Here is a 25,154-nt window from a genome sequence, read left to right on the forward strand (position 1 = left end):
GACGATAATGTAATGCATTTTTTTACGGAACCTGCCCAACTGTCTTTCTTGCAATATGTAAGTGGTATTTCATTGTCTTGTACATGTGTCTTTTTACTTTTTTTATAAATCATGGAGTGCAACAGCAGTCACTAATTAGGTACGTAAGACATTTAATCAAAAATAACCCAACAAAATCATGTGAGCAAAATTATATCTTTCAAATCTTTTATGCCACTCTAATACATACAGTATATTTTTTTATGTAGATTCTACTTACACAAATTGCTGAGCAAAAGGAAGATTGTAGAGACACATGAAGCCAAAGTTAAGGTTTACACAATTAATATTAATACAACAACCAAATATTACATTTGAATTCGTTTGAATTGGCCAATAAAATCACACAAAATAGAATCGCACATAAATAAACTGTCCCCCCAAACCTCGTTTCTTTGTGTGTGTTAACCCATATTGCGCGCGGCTGTTGTGCGTGCCCTACATAAATACAAATACAGATTAAGGGGCTGACGCAAGTTTGATATTTCGTTTTTTTTTGGTATAGGTTAGGTTGAGACGTTTTTAAGTTTGGCGTTATTGTAGTTAGTGGTTTGTATTTAAAAGGGCTAAGACTCAAGGGTCCGATACAGCTCTTATGTGTTTTATTTAAAGGTTTGATTTAGAACGGTTATGCTGATGCGGAGCAAAAGCTAAAGACAATAAAAACACAGTAAAATATCTGGTTCATGTCAATTATTGTAATGTATCTTATAAGTGTATCTACAAAGTTTACAACTACACAGTTTTGTTCAATTTCGTAAAGAAAAAAACATAACAATATACGTTCACTTAAAATACTTTTTACGAAACGAAATCACTAAAAGCATAAATTTAATAATTATAACGATTTATTTCGACATTTTAAAAAATTTACTCGACCGATGGCCCTTAACGTCAAAATCCGTATGCGTGAGTTGCTTATGTGTGCGTGCCTTCTTCGCTCGGAATTTCAAGTTTCGAATTGGAATGAATGACGTCAGGTTACTGACCTATGGCAAGAGGTTTTTTCAATTTAGAACTTTTCTTTTTATTGGCTGCTTGGCTTTTAAGGTTTGATTCGTTGTGGTAGGACTGGCTGGTTTTATTTGGTTGGAGTTGTTTTGTTTTTAAAAATAACTTGGAAGGTGGGGCAAAGTTCTCATTTCAGTTCCGTATTTTGTACCTACCTATTAAAGTTTTTTTAGAACGAAAATCAACGGCGCTTCTGTTTACAAGTTACAGTGAGCTTCTGTTTTTTTTAATCTTAGTTTGGTAGTTAGGCAATGTTCAAAGAATCGATCCAAATATGCTTACGTTTTGACCACACTACAGATATATTGCAAAATGGTTTTTGATTCTGATATTCGGGATAAGTCATGCAGATTTCAATCGGAATATGATGGCACCCGAAGTGTCAATCAATTATTGTATTAATTGAGTGACATTTTCATAATAATAATATCAATAAATATTATTATTTCATCATCCCAGCATATAAACGTCCGACTGCTGGGCACAGGCCTCCTCTCAGAATGAGAGGCTTGGGTTCCCACGCAGGCCCAGTGCGGATTGTTAACTTAACACACGCCATTGAATTGCTTCGCAGGTTTGTGCAGGGTTCCACGCGATGTTTTACTTCAAACTCGTGGTGAATTTCAAATGTAATTTCGCACATGAATTTGAAAAAACACAGAGGTGCGAGCCGGGGTTTAAACCCACGATCCTCTGCTTGAGGTCAAACCACTCGGCCACCATAGCTTTTTTAAAAATATTATTATTTAACATACCTTTATCAATAGGTAATTAAACTTTTAAACGGTTTTTTTACTCATACAAAAAAATATATGAATCGGAACAGTCTGCCTAAACCTCTGCCTTTTAATGAAAAATTCCATAAAATATAAAAAAAACCTTCTTTATCTTGACATAAAAAAACCAACTTCCGGTTATTAAAAAAAAGCTTTTTCCTTTCCAAGGTTCCGTAGCTTCCCCATTGTGCGCGAGAGACAGTAGATACGTAAATACGCTTGTTGGAGTGAGACAGGCGAAGGGCGACGACCTCTAAAACAAATCGTAGGGAGGGTTCGAATCTTGTACAGTCAACGAAAAAAAATATTATCTCCATTTAATGACGATTAAGTGTTGCTAGTGGTTTGACCTATCGCCTCGCAAGCAGAGGGTCGTGGGTTCAAATCCCGGCTCGCACCTCTGAGTTTTTCGAAATTCATGTGCGGGTTTGCATTTGAAATTTACCACGAGCTTTGCGGTGAAGGAAAACATCGTGAGGAAATCTGCACAAACCTGCGAAGCAATTCAATGGTGAAGTTCCCAATCCACACTGGGCCCGCGTGTTAACTATGGCTCAAGCCCTCTTGTTCTGAGAGGAGGCCTGTGCCCAGCAGTGGGACGTATATAGGCTGGGATGGATGAAGTGTTGCTGGCTTCTTTATTTTAGTACCTGAAAGGTTGTAAGTCTGTTTGTGTGTTTGTTACCTTTTCACGTCTAAACTGCTGAACCGATTTAGATAAAATTTGGTATACAGATAGTTTGAGTCCCGGGAAGGACATAGGATAGTTTTTATTCCGGAAAATTGCATAGTTTATGAATAGGCTGTAGAATTTGATGACATTATTGATTATTTTTTAGACGTCCTGTACTTATAAGTTCTACTATAGTAGATAGGTACCTTGATTTTAGAGAAGAATGATCACGAGACGACAACATGCATACGCGCTTGGTACAACAAAACCCCAATTTCAATCGTAAAATTAGTAATTACTAGTAGATAACCTAGAAACTAACAGAATCTTCTACCATGTCAACAAAAATACAATACATAATTATACTCGCACACATTAACATACATACTTTCTTTAAAACATACACATTTTTTCTGCGCCTTTTGAATAAGTGTAGTGCTAGAATAGTGACTAGTTAATAAAGATGTTTGCAGTGCACAAAAGAACACATGAACATAGTGTCTTCCCCTTAAAATAATAATAATAAATAAATAATAATAAATATCACGGGACAATTCACACCAATTAACCTAGTCTCAAAGTAAGCTTAGCAAAACTTGTGTTATGGGTACTAAGCAACGGATAAATATAATTATATACATACTTAAATACATATTAAACACCCAAGACCCGAGAACAAACATTCGTATTTTTCATACAAATATCTGCCCCGACACGGGAATCGAACCCGGGACCTCAAGCTTCGTAGTCAGGTTCTCTAACCGCTAGGCCATCTGGTCGTCCCTTAAGAAAAGAACTGAAAAAAAATACGAATGTTGTCACGAATATATTTTTCTTTATAGGTATCTTTCTTTCAAAACATGTGCGCACGTAAATGAAATAAAATAGACGCTAGACTATTGCTGTCCCTACCGATCTAGTGCACCCTATTCCCTAGGCCCCTCCTAGGGCTAGGCTAAAATACTAACACACTAAACGTTACAATACGTACGTGTGTGTCAGTGTGTGCATATTTCGTAAATTAGCTGGCGGGATAAGATGGTATTTGTAATTTTTTGTATGTTGTTGTATTTCCATTTTAAAAACCGTCCAAGCGCGAGTCGGACTCGCGCACCATACAAATGTTTACTAAGTTTGGGGTCACTTTAGATGGTTCAGATTTTCCGAATTTAAGCTTTGCTTTGCTTTGGGACTAGGTCAATTGGTGTTCACTTCAGTGTTCCATGATATTTATTTATTTATTTATTATTCCTACAAAATTGGCTAAGTGACATTACTTTCGTTCAATCTATTCATGCCATCTTTTGTGAATCAATCTGTCCTTTATACCAAATTTCAAGTATCTAGATGGCGAGTTGTCGTTCATTGTGGCGTTCTAAGGGAGAGGCCTTTGTTCAGATGAGGACGTCTCCCGGCTGATGAGGATGCTCCTCTGCTTGAGAGGCCATAGGTCAAATCACTAGGCCACCACGCTTTTTTAAAAGTTATTATTACAAGCTTTTATTTTGCAGGTGGTAGGACCTTGTGCAAGGTCCGCCCGGATTGCTACCACCATCTTGCTCGCTAATCCTGCCGTGAAGCAGCAGTGCTTGCACTGTTGTGTTTCGGCGTGGAGAGTAAGAAAGCCGGTGAAATTACTGGCACGTGAGGCATCCCATCTTAGGCCTCTAGGTTGGCAACGCGTCTGCAATACCCCTGGTGTTGCAGATGTTTATGGGCGGTGGTGATCTCTTACCATCAAGAGACCCATTTGCTCGTTTTCCATACAGTCAAATAAAATAAAAAAAACTTGCAATGTACTTAAATATGTATATAGGTAGGTATGTGTGGGTCAAATCTTGCAAGTGGTCAGATTGACTTGAAATTTGGCAAAGTAATGTATCTGGTGACGATTCAATAGGTAATCTGATAGTGACACCCTGGTGGTCTAGCCAGGATCGTCTCTGCGGGACGGAACTCCTCACCGGTTAATGGCATCGACTTGAAAGTACGGAAATGTAGTTTGGCCGACAATGTGAGTACAGTCTTTAAAAAGTACAGTCCGCAAAGAAGCTTTTATTGGAAAATATATTTTTAATAAAAAACTTGTTTAATAAATACTTACTTATATTAAAAAGTACCCAATTTTCAGTCTGATTGCGTCTCAAAGCCATCCGGCGAGGGATCGATCGCTTTGCAAAACAAAGGCCAAGTCCGGGAAAAAGTCCCAATTAGGTTTTTCTTTGCCTCCGCGCTGCTGGGACGCGGGGTTTGGCCACAGTGACAGCGAATAGTCCTACTAATAGTGTAAATGTGAAAGTTTGTGACTAAGTAGTGTGTGTGTGTGTGTTACTGCTTCACGCTAAAATGCCAGGATTTGGTTGAAATTCGGTATGTAGATTACTGAACGTATAGAATAATACCATACATTTACCACTTACCCCTTTCCAACCTAGTCGAGTATGAAAAGGACGACGATACTGGACCTTGAGAAACTGACAATAATAAGGTTCAAATTTAATTATAGTTATCCCTCACGATCGTATCAGTTCGGGCGGAAAGGGTTACAATAGATGATAAGTTATTTGTAAGCTTTTTACTAACAAAATGGAAGTAATTGTCTGTTTAAATGAATAAATGATTAAGTAGGCATAATAATTAGGCTAATTTTTGTCATGGGATTGGGATAAAATTTAGAATTTTTAACCACTAGGATAAGACATGAAATTTGGTGTTGACATTTTTAGGAATTACCATGGAAATTTAGTAAAAACCCGAATTCAATTCAACAGCCGGATTTAATAGTTTATGCGTGCGTAGCCGATGGTAAAGTTTGCTTTTTGATATTTTAAATGAGTATAGGTATATACCTATGTGTGTACGTATTTGTATATTTTTTATATATATATAATTTTTTTGTATGTATTTTTAGTACGTATGAAGTTCACAATCTACATAGGCTGCGTGAGAACTACGGCCTAAACCTTCTCTTTCTAGAGGAAGCCTGTACCCTGCAGTGTGATATAGATAATACAAGATGACTTGCATATTTGACGACCGGATGGCCAAGTGGTTAGAGAACCTGACTACGAAGCTTAAGGTCCCGGGTTCGAATCCCGGCCGGGGCAGATATTTGTATGAATAATACGAATGTTTGTTCTCGGGTCTTGGATGTTTAATATGTATTTAAGTATGTATTTATCTATATAAGTATGTTTATCCGTTGGCTAGTGTCCATAGTACAAGCTTTGCTTAGTTTGGGACTAGGTCAATTGGTGTCAAGTGTCCCATGATATTTATTTTATTTATATATATAGTACCATATCTCATCAAGTCATCTGAAATAAAGCTTTACAAAAAAAAAATCTAATAGAGAAAGTTTCAAATGAAACCGCTGTTAGTGGCGCCCCGCCTCGCTCCCAAAGAGTTTTATTGCTCTGTCCGAAGGAAGTAATTTCGTAGGTCCGACTTTAGTAAGAAAAGTTCATTTTCCCTAGACATTGGTACAATCGGGGACAAAAGTAAAATATACTTTAGAATAAGGTGCAAAAATCGGTCAAATGCGAGTCCGATTCGAATCGTATATGAAGGATCTTAATTAAGATCAGATCGAGCAAAAACGCCGAATAAAACTAGTGTTATATTTGGGAGCCTTCATTTTTAACTTTTTTTTTATGGTTCAAAAAGCGATGATATCTAATGTATACATAAGCCATGGAAGTCAGTTCGGATTAGGGCATTTCTTTGTGACCCGCATGCTCTTCTGCCCCCTCTTATATAAAAAAACTAGGAACTTACTTTTTTAAAGTTTTTTTTGTGTTTTTCTTCTCGTTTTATTTAAGCAAGTTTTATGACATTTTTACTACTTAAATTTAAATATAAAATCACGTCTGAGTTAAAAAAAATCAAGGTTTGTCCAAATAAACCCACAAATGTATACACTTTGTCCTGTACTGCATTAGAGTAGTGCAGAGACATACCCAATTCCAGACGCCGGTGCTTTAGCTGTTGGTGGGGGGGAGAATTACCCCCAATTTTTTCCAAAGTTAGCAAATTTTAAATTGGACCTTGTTTTTAAAGGAGTTAAAAGTAGTTTTATTTTTATTTATTTTTTTGCATGTATTTTAGTTACCTGCTGTAAAATGCCTGGATAGTTATAGTTTAGAGTTTGTGTTACGTGTCTATGAAACCAAGTACTAATTAACTTCAAACTCCGGTAACGGTATGCGATTATTCAAAGGTTAACTGGAAGAGATCCCTTATGATATAAGTTGGCCTTGTATCGATCGATCTCTCAATGAAAATTTTTATTTTTATGTGCTTTATGCACAATAAAGAGTTATACAATACTATTACATTACAAATGTTAATTAAAAATTAAAGTAGTTTCTTTCTGGAAGAGGATCGATAATTGTATACTTAAAGATAAAGAGCGTACTCCTACCTTAAAGGCCGGCAACGCACTTGTGACTCTTCTGGTGTTGCAGGTGTCCATGGTGGTTGCAGGTGTCGCTTATCATCAGGCGATCCGCCTGCTCGTTTGCCCCCTATACCATTTTAGTTAAAGAGGTAACAGATAGATATAGTTACTTCTGCATTTATAGTTTTTGTAAGGAAGTGAATATTCAAGTATTTTACAGCTTGGTTAAAAGTCATTACCATCCCATGTTTATTAGCACAAGTTTAGCATCGGTATGCATACTAATAGTGTGTGTGTTTGTTTGTTTGTCCGTCTTTCACGTCGAAACAGCTTAGAGCGACGGATCACCTTGATTTTTGGCATAGAGATAGTTATGGGCCCGAGAGTGACATAGGCTACTTTTTATCCCGGAAAAATGCACAGTCCCCGAGGGAACAGCGAGCGATAACCGAATTCCACGCGGGCGAAGCCGCGGGCAAAAGCTAGTTGTATATAGTTTTCATAAATAATTAACCATGCATTTCTTCTAATAATGCTTGCCGAAACCTACTACCCCAAACTATTTACCCCAATTTTGGAAGGAATAATGGCAAATAACAATACAATACAATACAAATACTCTTTATTGTACACCAGATATAGTAAGCAAAACAGATACACAGGGAAAAAATTACAAGGTAAGCTTAAGAGCGATCTCTTCCAGGCAACCACCAATAATATCTTATGACCATGATAAAAATTGCAATTGCCAACAGCTAGCTGTTATTGCACCATGCGCTATCACACTAGTTGTGATAGCATGCTAATAACTTGATATCGGCTGATAACAGCCAAGTGCACTGCAGTTTCGTGCACACCGAAAATGTACTTTGCAGACGTGCATTACATGACGGTAGGGTGGCTTCGCGTGTGTGAAAAATCGGGACTTTTTTAGTCTTCTCTGCAAATCAAGTAAGTAGGTAGGTATATTTTTTTATTACTTGTTATACAGTATTGTTTTATTAGGTATACAGATAATCGAATCGGATATCCTGACTAATTTTATAACTAATTTATTTAATCAGGCGTATCTTAATCCTGTTTTGAATTTTAATTGTTTTTGTGACATTCAATTGTTTTCCAATTTAATCTTTTGTGTATTCTTGACAATTTCAGTATAAATTCTCGTAACTTTGACATGTACAAACTATGATGTAATTTTGTACTGAATGAATAAATAATCTAATCTAATCTACTTTGAGCTAAGACTATGAAGCTTGAGGTCCTGGATTCGATTCCCGGCCGGGGCAGACATTTGTGTGAATAATACGAATGTTTTTTCTCGGGCCTTGGATGTGTAATATGTATTTATCTATATAAGTATGTTTAACCGTTGCCTAGTATCCATAGTACAAGCTTTGCTTAGTGTGGGACTAGGTCAATTAGTGTCAAGTGTCAGTTATAAACGACGTGATTTGTGGTGTACTATAAGGAATATTTGTATTGTCTTGTTACTGAGAAAAGGATACTCGTCAGCCCGTCTGAGATAGTGTTTGGGAATGTCCTGCAATCTCGCGTCGCTTGCGCACCCCAGTGATAAACCGCTAAGCGCTGTGATAACGATGGCGAGGGTCGGACGGACAAGGTTCTAATATTATGTTTTATATTATATTAAATATGTACTATTGTACCTATATCCCATTTTGCTAATATTAGGTATAAATAAATGAGAAAGTTTGTGTGTTCGTTTGTTAGTTGGGGCAATAAACTTTTTTACCGCCACTAATCTGTCCGCGACATTTTTCGAACAACTGTTTTTTTCTGTAATTTAATAGATGGTGTACATGAATACATGCCATCCTACGTAAGTTCAAACTATTAAACCGTGAAATATCTTGTTGGAAGTACGATTTTTTGGTAACGCCAGGGACAATTTTGGTAACGCAGGTGACGCCCAAAGTGTCGGTAAAATAGTTGATTGGCCCAGGTACTCCTTGGTACGACAGAGCCTACTTTTTGGGATAAATTTGAAATTTCAACTATTAGGAAGCAGAGTTTTATAAAAAAAATAGTTTTTCTTTTTATTAAATTTTATACTGATTTGTGGAGTGCAATAAATAATATTTTTATTGTATTGTATTGTCTTGTATTTGGGGCGAGTGTAGCTTTTAAATAAGAAGAACTAACCTAGCTGACGGACCAAATGGCATATAATTTTTTAACCGGGAATCTACCCAATTGCAAAAGAATGCGGAACTCCAAGAAATACTTCAAAGGACTTCAGAAGTTCTAGTATGGACGGATCGGCAAGCGCAGCGTAGGACGTCCACCAACGAGATGGATGACCTGGTTAAAGCGGCGAGTTCACGGATACAAGCCGCTTCCAACCAAAGCAACTAGAGGTCTATGGGGGGAAGCGGCAACTGTTCTAACAAGGGACGTCCAACAGTGGACGTCCTACGGCTGAGATGATGATGATGACTGGACTCCAATGATTATTTCTTTATTGAACACCACAATGCATAATTATAACAATAACTTGTAATTTCTGTGCTTAGGTTGGAAATTACTTGACGAACAAAATCTACACGATTTTATATTAATATATTTTGTTTAAAATAAACTGGTTAATAATAATCAAGTACGACGCAATAGGCAAGGCAATTTAACCGTTTTATCTCATAATCAAGTTGTTATCTAAACCGTTTTAATATTAGCACAGGTAAATACGTATCATTCAAAGTTGTGCATTAAAATTATCACACTTATGTACTTAGTTAAGTATAAATACGAGTAATTTGACTAACAAAAGATGACTGCAAGCAAAAGTAAAAAATTCTGTTAAAATTGAAATTGCTGAGTCGCGTTGCTCCGAAGACGAAGGGCTACGGATTAGCCCGAAACATGTCCAGCTAAACTCGATTTAAGACGTGAGTTATCCGGGTCATTATATTTAAAAAAAATCTGCTGGCTGTACTTGTTGTTGACTGTACTTGAATTATCATTTAACTTACAAATGTGTAACAAATTGTATGTCAATCCTACCGCTGGAACTGGATCGAAGTTAGCTTGCAAGATCTGACCCAAAAATAACCATATAGGTAAAAGCTTGAAAAAAAAAAGCAACTGAAATGTTTCATACAACATTGTTGCTTTCAGGAATTTGAAACAAGCAAAAATGTGACCGAAAAAACTCAAGAGCTTGGGATCTAATTACTAATGCCTCACGCGAGTACAAGTAAGTAATTGAAAACAAACCAAAAGCCCTATAGCATCCAAGCATGACTCCAGTCATGACTTGATAATTTTACTAGATCTTTCTGTCACCTGCTTGTAGGATAAGGGTAGAAATGGGTGGTAAATGCCACCAGGGCATCACTAGTGCTAGAGCGTTAGACATTAGAGCCGAGTTTAGACTTGCAAAAGATAAACTCGTTGGCTTTACGGCCTTGCAATGTATTTATTTATGTAATGCAACTTACACGATTTTTCTTGCTAAGTCTACACTCGGCTAATATGACCATAGAGATGTGAGTACGCACGAAAAGTAGGTACCACCATAGGTACCGAAAAAACATAATCCTTGTGTGGGACCCTTTTTATTTTATTAAATCTCTATTACTTGCTTCTTGCTATAGCGGCCATTTCCACAAATTCTGTGAAAGTTGTAAAATGTTTGCCTACTATTTAGGTTGACATTCTAATTTCAATTTCCGTGAAAATAAATTGTCCTCCACATCCAATTTGACGACGGGCGACCCTTTGAAAATAAAAACCGGCCAGCATTAAAAGAATTCGCAGTAAAACTCAATATTCAAATTTGAAATTCGAACGCGAATAACCGTCGCGCGCCAAGGTCGCCGCGTTGACACCGATCCAGTGACTCGCGCGAGCTAGTCGCCTACTCGCCTATTTGGTTCTAGGTTAGTTTAGTGCAGGTCATTGCTAGTAGTTAAACAACTAGCGGGCAGTGTGAGTGTGCGAATTGCGAATAACTCGTGAAAGGGAATTGTTGTAAAAACAGTGTTTTGTTCGTACAAACATTTTAAGTTTGCGCGACGATTAGTGTGTTTGAGTACCTATTAAACATTCTTGTTTATTAATTTTGAGTAACGTTCTCATAAATAAGTCATCTTTATCAGCCAGAAATAAATATCCACGATTGAACAAAGGCCTACTTTAGCCCTTTAGGCTAGCGTTAAGTACATATTCACAGTCATCTCATATCATGTTGCGGGTGTCTATGGGTGGTGCTGCTCGCTTACTAATATCAGGACACTAGCTAGTTTAAGTCCTAAAATTATAAAAAAAACTTACGTCGCACATTGCTGTAGTTTTATCACTTTTACACTTCTGCCAAAACTTTTTATATCAAAAAACTAACATAGCTAAAATGAAAACATTTCGTGCCTTGAAAAAATGTCGTTGTTATGATTGCTATGAAATGAAATTATGAAAGTTTCGTCGCAATTTAACCAAAACAAGAATCGAACCCGTGACCACTTCTACCGAAATTAGGTCACCTACCGCCGAGCTATTCAGTCTCACTCACGGTTTGCTTGCAACTCGCATATCCCAAGTTGGACAAAGGTTATCGTGTTTTTTTATTATTATTAAAATGGATGGCAAACGAGCAAGTGGGTCTCCTAGTGGTAAGAGATCACCACCGCCCATAAACATCTGCAACACCAGGAGTATTGCAGATGCGTTGCCAACCTAGAGGCCTAAAATGGATAACTCAAGTGCCAGTAATTTTACTCTGAGAGTACTCCACGCCGAAACACAACAGTGCAAAGTGCAAGCATTGTTGCTTCACGGCAGGATTAGCGAGCAAGATGGTGGTAGCAATCCCGGCGGACCTTGCACAAGGTCCTACCACCTGCAAAATCGTGTTAGTAACTATTGAACAGTAAACTTTAATTGTAGTTTTTCACATTTCTCACCTTTGCGACAAAACTGTGCTATCTCCAAAGTTGCGCTATAACCAGATGTCACAGTTTCCACTATAAATTGGATTAAAGACCTCATGACAGTTTAGGTATGGTGTTTTTGGATAAGTAAATTTGAATTTCTCCGTTAAATTTTATAAGAATTTCTGATTTAAAGTGACTAACTGCAACAGTCAGGTAATATACAAATACAAATCATTTATTTCGGACATCGAATTCATAGTGTTAGTAGTTACGAATTATAATCTTATCGCTATGGTTAGTATTATATATATCGATGCAAACCTATTCCGCCACAAGAGATAAGGTAAAGGTCTGTGTAGATCATTGACATAAATCTTTGCAAAGTATCTAACATTACATTATACTTTAAATTAATTATTTAACCTTATTACTCCCTTTATTTTTATAAGGCCTTCAATTTACTGAGTTTTTTTTAATTTTAATTAGGTAATAATTATCTAAAGATCCAAACGTCTTCACAAACTTTTTTTAATAATTGTAGTAAGATATATATTATTTTTCTTACTCGAAATGGCATGATCAATGAAACTCGCATAATGTTTCTGGCATCGTCTAAATGAGGCTTAACAATCGACTTAATATTAAAAAGGTTCCAAGTGACGTTTTCGGACAGTTATAATTCAATCTTAATCATAGCTTACTTAGAGTTGGTATTTGCTTTTCATGTTATTAACAGTTGGAAGTTTTTGTTCTAAAAGTCGCATAACAAGTAGGTACCGGTATGGTAAATCTAGTGTTTACTCGTACCTAATCGCAGTTTAAATCAAACCGTTGTTAATCATACCTACTCCAAATAAGATCCAAATCCGTTTAATCGTTTCAGCCTAAAATATTGATTTAAAATTGACACCGACACATTGCCCGCGACTTCATTCTGCGAAGAGTTTCTATGACTAATTTCGTCTAGGATTAGCGGATCTTGATACACCAATGTATCACGTCCATAATTTCATCCTGTAAATACAATTTTCCGGGATAAAAACTACCCTATCTCCTCAAGATCTCTAACTATCTCCATATCAAATAGAAGCGTAAAAGCGTAACACAAACGCATTGCATTTACAACATTACATTCCTAAGAAATTTTAAAACAGTTATTGATATTATGTGCCTAATTGATTCGAAAACCAACTTACGATAACTTTGTTGAAGCCACAGATTCTATAATCTGTGGTTGAAGCACAGGATTTATTATTATTAATCAATACCATTATATTATATATTTTTTGCGTTTCGCTTAAAGGAAGTTGGGTTTAATTAAATTGAAAAGAATTAAATTTCAGAAAATGTAATTTGGTTTTCCCTAGAGATGTAACTTAAAACAAAAAAGGAAATAATGGACAGAGTTTGCATTAATTTTATTTTTAAATTACTGATTTTACTGGAAGGATGATTAATTTATAATAAATATATAATGAAAAATGCAAATAACTACATCTCCTCTACTACGAGGTAATGAAATGAGTAATTAAATATAAATTAAATTAAACATCAAAGATCCGCGAACACAAATTAGTATTCTTAATTTAAAATAATGTTCCCCGGCCGGAGATTGAACCCGGTAGGTACCTCAAGCTTTGCAGTTAGGTTCTTTAACCACCGTCTATCCGGCCGTCATCGTCAGTCAGTGTTATAAAAGTCAACATTATTGATATCGATTTAAAATGAGCATATGTACGCCATACAATAACGTCACAATATAATTAAAAAAACATCATTGTTCAAAACACTAGAATTCCTCAACAGTTATGCCACACTATATTCCATAAAAAGATCATACAAACAATTAAAATCATACGAAAACAATCACACAATAATAGAGAGTGAACGCAGCATAAACATTTTAAAACAAAACATTCTACGACAAACACAATTAATAGAATAAAAACCTTCATTTAGGCCAAACTATGAGGACGGGAGTTAGCGAACTATATCGCACCCTCTCTAACGTGCCTAGGGGTAGCTGGCTGTCTCTATCGCACGTTCGAAATACCGTAAGCGAGAGGCAAGGTGGGCGGCGCAGTGGGTATTTTTTCACGGTTATCTAACGGATCAAACGGTTCGCATCTAAGCGCTTTCCGCATAACGATGTTGACTTTTGGTGACGATAAAGAACCTCGTGTTTTTTTTTCGTTTAAAGGCGTTAGTTTGTGCCAAGACGTTTTTGATGAGGTTAGAGTTGTTATACTCTGTTCCCACGGCAGGCGAGAAAACTTACTATGGACCTTTCGCATGTATTTCTCAACATCATTTTAAAACATGATACGACAAGTTTTACTGTCTTGAGTGACCACTAAAAGCCCATACTTTGAAAGTTTGTACTAAGAGCAAATGATAAACAAGTGTATCGAAAAAAAAACTTCTTCAATGTTCGTTTTTTCGCCTGCCGTTGGAAGAAAGTATAGACAGCCACACCGTATACAACAACGTTCTACTCTTTGGACTATAACACCGAAATCCTCGTACATTTCCTTTCTTGTTCTGAAATGTTTGATTAATTTAATTAGTTATCCTAAATTATGTAGGTACTATCTTAGTAGGTAAAGTACCTACCTACTATGAAAATCTTTACGAACCTTAAGGAAAATATCATGAGACAACTAGCACACACCTAAGAAGCAATCCAATCGGCACTGGGCCCGCGTGATAACTAGTAACTACAGTCAAAGCCCTCTAATTTTGAGAGGAAGCTTGTCCCAAGTATTAGAACGTATATAATGTTAGGATGATGATGATGATAATAATGATTTTTTTCGTCTTTTATGCTCTAGTTTTGTATCACGTTAAGGTTATTGAAGAGAAAACTTGTCTAGCATTATTTTCCCTGTTAATTAGGTACACGCGTTTGGTAACTGTCGTTTTGACAGGTTAGTCACTATTTTGACACAAAAGCCTGACCCCAATCCCTTTAAACTTCACTAACGAGCTGTCAGAGTGACAAATCGACCGTAATTGTTCGAAAAAATTAACAGCTTTGATGCACTTGATGGGATTGCAGTTTTAAATGTCAAAAGAGCTGTTAAAAATGTGTTTTACTGACTGACTGCTGCTTCACCATCTATTGATGAAATTTATTTGACGGATAAATGTGATGCCGTCTCTGTTTGTTTTGTTCAAATAGAGTCTCGGTGTCACATTTATCCGTCAAATAAAATTAATCAATGGGTGGTGAAACAGCCCCTAAGAGTAATTTAAGTTATTTCGCCCTAGAGCCAGAATGTTTGACTTTCTTACGCCCTAGAAAAATCACTCGTCGCTTTATCGTGCAAAGTTGGTTTCTTTTTTTTTGTCGAATTTTGAGCTCCTGTAATTCTAATATTACACATTTATATGAAAATCTGAAAAACCACAGGCATAGATAATTATATCTAGTCCATACTTACAAAATTTCATCTATTTCTGTTGCCTAGTTTTCAAATGAGATCGGGACTACGTTTGTATGGAGAATGGAACGAAGAGACTTCTCTTAAGATGAAAGATGACATATTATTACGGAATTACTGAGTATCATCGAATTACCTAGTATCACCGAATTTCAAGTATCACCGAATTACCAACAATCACTGAATTATCTTAAATCACCGAACTACCAAGTATAACCGAATTACCGAGTATCACCCACCGAATTATCAATAGTGATACAAGGTGTGTCTTGATTAGTCTATTCATTAAAACTTGTGTAAATAAAACGCTTAATTATATTAAAACAGCTCGTAACCCAATAGTCGCGAGCAAGGGCATGCCCTTGTGGCTCCCAACTATTGTATGTCAATACGTCTTAGTGTGTAATTACATAGTTAATTAAATAGCATTAATAACCAAACGGTTGACGTCAATGATAAAACTATAGTACATTATTCAGTCGGGCATTTTGTTAATGTTAAATGATGTATCATAAATCATCGCCCCCGTCTGCAATTGATACGTGTTTTTCTGTTGCGCACGTTTCGTCTGGATTGTTTCCGAATAAAAGATGTACGGAAAAAAATAGAAATAAAAATAGAACTAAAACTAATTTCCTACTCTAATCCTAAAAATCTATATTTGCAAATATTACCCAAGTTGCTGCTATTGGGCAGGGTTTCCTCGTTGTATGGCAATGCCAATACGTTGACCGAGGAAAGAGCCAGCCTTATGGTTGTCTGTTACCAGGTTGTCCGTAGTCCCACGCTGCGCTTGCTGATCCGCGGTCTCTATCGAGAACTTCTCGGCCGCATCCGTTCTCCTGCTATATTATTATGGCCAGCCCATTTCGACTTCAACGAGCTGATTCGCTTGACTCTGTGGTGACCCTCGTTCTTCTACGTATCTCCTCATTTCTGATTCGATCCCGTAGAGAAACCCCAAGCATAGCTCTCTCTATAGCTCGCTGAGCAAATCTGAGCCTATTTATAAGTAGAATAGGTGCCATATCAAATTTAAAATCGATTAATTATTGACTAAAATGGATTGTGAAACTTTAATTAAAAGATCGAAGCCACGAGTGAGGGTACATGCGATATATAGGACTTACATCATGGAATATTACTCGAATATTGCAGCAGCACAAAACTGCATTATTTCCGGCCATGAAACAAATTAACATTAATTTTCCTCCCACGTTACGAAATACGGTTTTTACAAAGTATTAGTCATTTCGGTTGGCCGCCATTGGCTGGGTTGGCCCAACCTTCCGATAAAATTGGCGGCTTATTTGTTATTAAAAGTTTCCTTATTCGGTTAGGCATAAAGTCATTTTAGTTTCTATAATCGTGTGCGCATATTTACAAAAGCCATAATGCACTAAGGCCCACCGGGTAGCCCGTGGTTAGAGAGACTACGAAGCTTGAGGGGGGTTCGATCTTCGGTCCCTATGTTATCCGTTATGTAGCTATATAGTACCTACCATTATCACATATTATTTGTTTATTACTACTAAGTATTTGTATTCAGATACGAAACTAATTTCGTGGACTTGGTGCCGCTTTTACCTATAGCATTCGCATCAACAAGTGAAGTGGGGCTTACACTTGCGTATTTACGGCTGCGTCCTTATTCACATTCACTAGAAAAAGATAGATACGTGGCCATGGCTGTATAGATTATATATCCTTGACTGTGCCTTCTATCGCTATTAAAAACAAACTCCTTACCTTATTGGCAAACACCCATCTAACCTATAACTGTCGAGTTATCACGCTTATATTTTTACTAAACCAAAGCAGGAAGGCATTACGAAATCTAGTATTGTAGGCAAATGCAAGGCCTATCCAAGGTCCGTTCCGTGTTGTAAAAGGAAATATCCTGTAGTGAATACAATGGGATTTTAAACTAGATTTTTTGAAAAAGGAAACCATTTATGGTTGAGTATTTAGTACAGACGTGGTGGCCTAGTGATTTGACTTATCGCCTCTCAAGCAGAGGATCGTGGGCCTCAAACCCCGGCTCGCCTCTGAGTTTTTCGAAATTCATGTGCGAAATCACATTTGAAATTAACCACGAGCTTCACGGCGAAGAAAAACATCGTGAGGAAACCTGCACAAATCAGCGAAGCAATTTAATGGTGTGTGTGATGTTCCCAATCCGCACTGGGCCCGCGCGGGAACTACGGCCCACGCCCTCTCATTGTGAGAAGAGGCCTGTGCCCAGCAAAGGACACCGCTACCCATTACCATTGAACAATTAACAAAATGGGATAATGGCTCTTTAAACGCACCCATGTTGTAGCGATGCCTTTGGCTGTTTTAACTAACGCTCTGATGTTTGCAATAGCATTCATCATCCCTTTCTACCCTCACCCTACACCGCGTGTGATAGAAAGTGATGAAAACGATTGTGATTCCAAGAGTGTCAGACAATAAGGTCTCTGCTAGTAAGAACGCAGCGTAAGAGTACCTACACCAACTAGATGGACGGATGACCTGGTTAAAGCCTGGTTCACGGTGGATGGAGGCCGCTTCCAACCGAAACAACTGGAGGTGGGGGTAGGCCTATGTCCAGCAGTGGACGTCCGGCTGATATGATAATGATATGTGTGGTAAGCAAAGAAAGTTGTGTTACTTTGGGCATGTGATGAGAAACGCCAAGTACAGAGTTTTCCAGCTTATCCAGGGGAAGAGCGCTTCTCGCCAATAAACGTTACTTTGGCGAGTAACACTAAATGTAATAATTAATTGTTTTTAAGTTAAATAAATTTAAAAAAAAAAGATTGCCGGAAAAAGAAGCGTGGGCAGGATAAGACACTCATCATGTCAGCCGAAAGACGTCCACAGCTGGACATAGGCCTCCCCCAAGGCTCTCCACTCAGACCGGTCTTGTGCTTTTCGGAACCACCGCGATCCCGCGATCTTAACCAGGTCGTCGCTCCATCTTGTTGGAAGCCTACCTACTGACAGCTCATCTCCTGGTCCGCGGACGCCATGCGAGATTTTTCTGACCCCATCGGCCATCAGTCCTGCGAGCAATGTGCCCCGCCCATTGCCATTTCAGTTTCGCAATTCTTCGGGCTATGTCGGTAACCTTAGTTCTACTGCGGATACCACCATTTCTGATTCTATCAGAGAAACACCGAGCATAGCCCTCTCCATAGCCCTTTGAGTGAATTTGAGCTTCCTCATGAGGCCCATCGTTAGCGCCCACGTCTCAGATCCGAATGTCATCACCGGCAACACACACTGGTCAAAGACTTATAAGACACTCGTGGCTGAAGAATTTACGAGACTGGTTATAACTACTGCAGTACGACTCCCTTGTGTAGAGCAGCAGCCTCCAAAATCAGAAATGTCCAACCTCCGATTGGAGAGGAATGGGAAGAAAAAGAAGAATGTGAACCTACTGTATATGGTCCTCTTCGCGTCTCTTCAATCACCCGCTGTACTCGTATTATAAAAACTGTCTTTTGGTATTAGATAGGTATATATATAGCTTTACTTGTAAAACGGTGGTGTGATAACGCGATTAAGGTGTTAGATACCCCATATCACGTAAATGGGAGGGATTTTAGATAGCATAGTCATTTCATTTTCAAACCACGAGTTATCGTAGATAAGTCGGTACTTGGTATAAACTGAATTAGAAGTTAAAAGGTTGTAAATGCGAATATTTTGAAGTATAGTCAACTTTGTGTGAGCTTCATATGATCTAAAATGCTATAAATAGAAATGTGCGAAGGCTCTTGTAAGTAAGACAAGATTATGTGCTTAATTTTATTTCAAGTCAATATTTGAAGTGACACTTCTAAGTTGATTTTGAATGTGTCAAAAGGTATTTCTATTTAAAATTGTATCTTTACTTTAAATAATTTACATTTGTATTTCATTTACTAGATTTTTTACCGTACGACGACAAAACCCAACAGACACTGCAAAATTGTCCTCCGATGCCATTGTTTTTTACAAACTCGCATTTAACTTGTCATGTATGTGTGTATGGGTCAAATTTTGCGATAGAATTCTGACTCACTTTGAATGATCAGACTGACTTGAAAATTAGTTCCTATCAAAGAACTGAGCCAGTCGAATGGCTGTTGAGCGCCTTCAGCTATCTTCAGTGAATTCTCATCGTGATCCCGCAAGAACTACGCCATTTTCTACGATTAAAACTTCCCTAAGTCCTTCTCAGGATCTTAAAATATCTCCATGCCAAATTTCACCTAAGTCGGCTTAGACACTGCAGGATTGATTAACAAATATCTTTACAAACTTCCTAATTTTGGCATACCTAATGAAAATGTGTTATGTCGACGATTTGTGAGGATATTAATATCCTAACAAATCGTCAACATAACTCATTTTTGAGAACTCTTTTCTAGCCAAGTGTAAAAGCAACCTCCGTTCCCACTGTATGCACGTATGTGTATGCGATAGACCTGTTAATGATAGAGCCACCTGCTTCCGCTGAAACCGGCTCTGCCTGCTGCGACTGGTCGCCTTAGAAAAGCTTTTTAAAGACTTACAATAGAACTTAACTTTAGCGGAAAATAAAGTAGTATTATAATGTTTAAAATTTTCGCTATTTTCACTCATAGTTTATACCACTTGGGCACTTAATCAATGTCAAAAATGTGGCACCTGTTCGGCAAGTCTCGTTGTGAAGAATATGGCAAGAAACTCATTAACATTTTTTTTAAAACAGATCTAGCATGTTATTTACATCCAAACTATTTAACACAATTACTGCTTTTTTAGTTATGTATGAAGAAATTAAAGGTCTGCGTTTAGCAAAGGTTAGTGTCAAAATGACAGAAAAAGACTAACGAATATCAGTTAACTAACATGAGTTTAATAAGCATTTGTAAGCCGTGCATATTTTTTCCTCTTCATTTGTGTAGCATGTTTTTCTTATTGTACAGTCACCTGCATTAATATCTGCCACAGCGGAGCGTGCAAAAATATCTGACACGTCTTACCGGCCCCAGAAATAGAGTCGTATCAGATATTTATGCAAGCTTTTTGTATCAGACATTGGAAGCTGGTGCATATACCCATAAAATTATGTCCCTTTGTTTTTTTTTGTCTCACATAGATTCCATTAGATACTGGATTATTTCTTTGTTCGTCTTTAAGCTATAAATCACGCCAAATTAAAACGTGAGAAAGATGCGATAGAGAAAACATTCACTTTTATGTTGACAGTGGCATAAACAAAATTTATGTGCGAAATTACATTTCAAATTTACCATGAGATCTTCCTATCCAGGAAAACATTATAAGAAAACGGGCAGATACCTGTGCCGCAATTAAATGGCAACAAGTTCCCAATCCGCACTGGATCTGCGCAGATTTTACCTCTCAAACCAGCTCACCCTAAGCGAAGGCTGCGCATAGCTTTGGGACGTGACGATGACTTCAAAACGTGCAGTTAAAATTGACCTATAACACGATTACAGTCTTCAGTATACTGTTATTCAAAATAAGTATACGGCGCTATAATGTTGTCCTCTTTCAAACTGTCTGTATTTAGGTAGGTACATACCGATCCCGTGTGAAAATGTTGATTAAAAGAAGCGTATATTTATTGATCCCAAAGATCCAACTACCACATCTTTCATCAAAATCCAGCCGTTTTGGAGTGAAAAAGTGACAAACATTTATAACATTATAGGATAAATTCCGCATTGCACGAAATGCTCACAAACGCGTACTCAAACGATGCAAATGACATGCGCAAAGGCAGCTAACGATCTATTAGCTAGACAAACAGGGAAACAGTATTGTTTATTGAGAAAACTTTGCTGTGTGCCGTAATGATTTTAGTTTTACCGTGTAAAGTTTTACTGTTCCCGTAATAAATATCGTGTGGTACACGTGATCAAAAATATCTGATAACGCAATCGTGTTCAGATATTTTTGAGTATCTAGACAGCTCTAATGGCCACTAAATGTACATTTTGATATTCAATTTGAATGTTTTGAAAATATGTTTACCTATATGGTTTTTCTTACATTTTAATACTTGTTACAACGCTTTTTTATAACGCGAGCTTTTTAATAATAGTTTTCGACGAATGAAAATTAGAAAAAACTGACAAAAATTTCAGTTATAAGGAAGCAGCTGCCACAAATTCTATTTTTTTTTACTACACGACTCCTATTTTGTTCTTTAATATTAGTAAAAGTTGGTAACCCTATGCTGGGCTAAAGTATCTAAACTTGCGCGCCCAGGAACAGGTCCGCGTCAAATAAATAAACAGATCGAGTCTAGGCCGCTCTATTGCGCGCGCAAGGTCATTACGGCGACCACGCGTTAAGGATCTATAGGGACAAGTCCCGAGAAAGAAATACAAGTATTAACAAATTAACGACTTAAGTTTGTAACCACAAAATATAAATAGCAATGTTAATTAGAGTCAACATCATCGCTGTGTCAAACAATCTACGCTCATTAAGAGTCTGTGCTGTGATGTAAACAGCGTTTCCTGAAACACCTATATTAATAATTTATATATCATCTCTTATTATATCATTTATGTAAATATCGATGTATTAAGCAGTAAACGCTATTATTTCTTAATTATGTACACTACCAGAAACGTGGTGCCATAATAACTCTATAAACATAGGCTTGCCTAATTTTTCTACGTGACGTCAAATAACTAAAAAAACGTAAAAAGTATGTGGAGCCTCGAGCCTGTAACTATTATGGTAAAAGGACGAGGTGATACTTAATACCGCGCATATTCAACAACCTCTTCTCGGAGGAGGAATGGAAAACCAAGAATTGTTTCAAAAATAAGTTAAAAACATGGTTGATAAACTTTTTCCATACAAAAAATGTTTAGTTTAGTCAGGACCTATTAGTTTTGTATAAAGTAATGTACTGTAACTATTGTGCACAATACTGTTAAAATGAGTGTTTGGTTCGCCAACAAATTGTTTTGCAATTTGGCGAAATACTTCATACGGTAAAATGTATATATTAATATTTTACAATAAATAAAAAAACTGTCCAAAATGTCCATTCCACGCTTCTGTTATTAACTTATCGAGAAAATAGTCATAAATGAATGCAGTTTCTGCAATTTTGTTACTAACATGATAAAAAATGACAATAATTGTGTGATTTGTAATGTTGAAAAAACATACTAAATATTTTAGAGAAAATTTGTCGCACGTGTTGATTACTAAATAACAGACTTCACTCTCAATAACCATAAATATAGATTAGTTCTGCATTATAAATCAATATTCTAAAGACTATTTTGTGACGCATAAGTACCTATGTGCTAATTATGGAGTGACTGTACTGCCAGTAAAAAGTTTTTCACATTTGTAATTCCCCAAAGCTCTTTCAAACCTACACCATATTTTTTAGAATACGAGTCCGTGATCATTCCAATCAAACGTATAAGCTATTACATTAATAGCTTGTCTTGTTATGTCGGTAAACTTCTACAAGCTATCGTAAATGCTACTATCAAAAAAGTCTGTACCACAGCCCGTGTCTTGTATCTGTGTCAGCTCGCATAGTTACCAAGTCCCGTTTTTTCTATTTTCAATGCAATGGTATTTTTAAGCAAATTCGACTAGGTCAAACTATATAATGTATTTTTAAGACAATGCACATATTCTATCGTATATATTCAGCATGCATTATAAATACAAAACCCGTCAAGTGCGAGTCGGACTTGCGACTTTCCGTAAAATTTGTTGGCATCCATAAATATCCATTTTAAGCAGAGCCCTTCTTCTAAGCAAAATGTACGCAGTGTGGGACAGTTTTGACAAAAAAACTGACAAACAATAATCGGCCTATTACATTCGTTCATTTCCATCATTCATGTACTCCTCTCATCAAATCAAATAAGTTAAGATTACCATGTAATGACAACTTTTGTCAAATGTCTTTATTTTTCTATAACAAACGGTGGCATGCATTGGATCGATTCTCCAGTGTATACAGCAAGGCTACTACGAAACTCCTCTCGTATTAAATAGTACTCGTATAAGTGTCAGAGGGACCGCACGACACGAACTTCGTGTTTCGAGTTTCGTAGTAGCCCTGCAGCTCTAGCTCGTGCCACGGCAGCACCGCCAGACAAGCACAGTAGGCCGCTCAAGGTACTGCCTACCCTGGAATTGAACCAATGCACGTCTATAACAACGTGATACGATGATAATGATGGAAGAGTTTACAAAAATTACGTACACACCTATTAATTGAAATCCACAATGACTCTGTTCTCCTAGTCACCTAGACACCCAGTCTGTCAATTCTTCACGTCTCCAATCTGCTGCGTATAGGAAGGCGTATCTTTAGACCAATTAACAACTGTCACTATTGAAAAAGTATCCTAAATATCATCTAGCATAGTAATGAATGTCGCCGTCACGTTTTTATTGCTTCGTTAGAAACAGCCAGGCTGTATCGAATAAACTAAAATGCGAGTCTAGGCCGCGCCAATCTTGTGCGCAAGGTCAGTGAGGTGGCCACACTTTTAGGATCTACAAGGACATTTCCTAAGTCAAAAATATTCTGTTAAATATTAGGCATTCAAATTATATAAACGCAAATGTGAGTATTTTACTTTGTTTGCTTGTCACGCCTTTACGATTGAATTATTTAACCGGTTGTGGTGAAATCAAACAGTTTTTTTATCCAGGAAAATTGCGTAATAATGAGGGATAAACGAATTCTTCGCAGGCGGAGTCGCGGTCGACAGTTAATCCATACTAGTATTATAAATGTGAAAGGGTGTTTGTCCGTCTTTCACGTCGAAACGGAGCTACGGATTGACGTGATTTTTGGCATACTCGTAGTTTATGGGCCAGAGAGTGACATAGGCTACTTTTTATCACGGAAAATGCACATCCCGAGGGAACAGCGCGATAACCGAATTCCTCGTGGGCGAAGCCGCGGGCAAAAGCTTGTTTCTTATAATTTACATTTTCTTATCTACATATGGAATACACAGCTTATACACGCCCCAATAAGCCCAGCATATAAAGACTGGCTGTAATCCCCATATGCTCCTAATGGGTATGTATACATGTACACTCGGCAGTAATTACTATCGTCGATTTATTATAATCGTATGTCATCGTTGCGCGAGAACGACTTCCTTTTGGCCAGCTTTTTACATGTCGTTAAGATTAAACATACCTAGGTATTTAACGGGCACAACAAGAAATGTTTCTAGCTTCCGGGTTTATTCAATAAAGTACCTACACGCATTTTTAATGATTTAACGTACACAGTGGTAATCAAATAAAGATCATTTTCATTTGCTACATGCCCACAAATCAATTTACCTAATCAAATCAAGGACGTCATTCAACACGGAAGTTTTTGTACAAGATGGTAGTTTAATTAACAAGTTGGCATTTCATTGCAGCTGTAATCAGATTTTTATACGGAATAATGACTAATAATTATAACTGTGTTTTATTATTATAATAAGTTAGAAGTATGTGTGTAGTTGAATAATTTTATTTATATCTTTTTAACCGTCCACCAGAGATGTGCGAAGATTTGTTGCGATTAATGTGTTCTTCATTAACCAATTTCCTCCTAACGCCCAAAGTCCTTGACTTATTGTAATTTGAGAGTCAAAAATTACTCAACCACATATTGTAGACGTCAAAATGAGACGACCGACATCATGAATCAAAATTCCTATGACAAAACTTGATGCTATTCAGTGAAAGTAATTCAACCATCTGCTAAAATACGGATTCATTTGAAAACGCTTTGTACATGATAAACTTATTAATGATCCGAAATATCCCAAAAATATCCAAAACTTTGGCGACAACACGAGCGCGCGCGCAACCTAGAAACGGTTGGATTTCGTGACATTCGCGAGTCGCGCTCGTGTGCGTCACACA

At 37.1% G+C, this 25,154-nt stretch overlaps 1 protein-coding gene across 4 annotated transcripts in view; it reads left to right on the forward strand.

Moving 5' to 3' along the window:
* Eip93F (Ecdysone-induced protein 93F) overlaps positions 1 to 25,154 on the forward strand; it is a 190,404-nt gene that overhangs the window by 111,721 nt on the left and 53,529 nt on the right. Inside the window, exon 1 of one of the 4 annotated variants that reach the window (XM_074107072.1) lies at positions 10,048 to 10,115. The exons of the other annotated variants lie outside the window; for them this stretch is intronic. Coding sequence (XP_073963173.1) covers positions 10,097 to 10,115 — 19 coding nt within the window. The 5' untranslated portion in view covers positions 10,048 to 10,096. Of the gene's footprint in view, positions 1 to 10,047; positions 10,116 to 25,154 lie in introns of those variants that run through there. 4 annotated transcript variants of the gene reach the window in all.

Source organism: Choristoneura fumiferana, chromosome 25 (assembly GCF_025370935.1).
Source record: "Choristoneura fumiferana chromosome 25, NRCan_CFum_1, whole genome shotgun sequence".
Taxonomy (NCBI): domain Eukaryota; kingdom Metazoa; phylum Arthropoda; class Insecta; order Lepidoptera; family Tortricidae; genus Choristoneura; species Choristoneura fumiferana.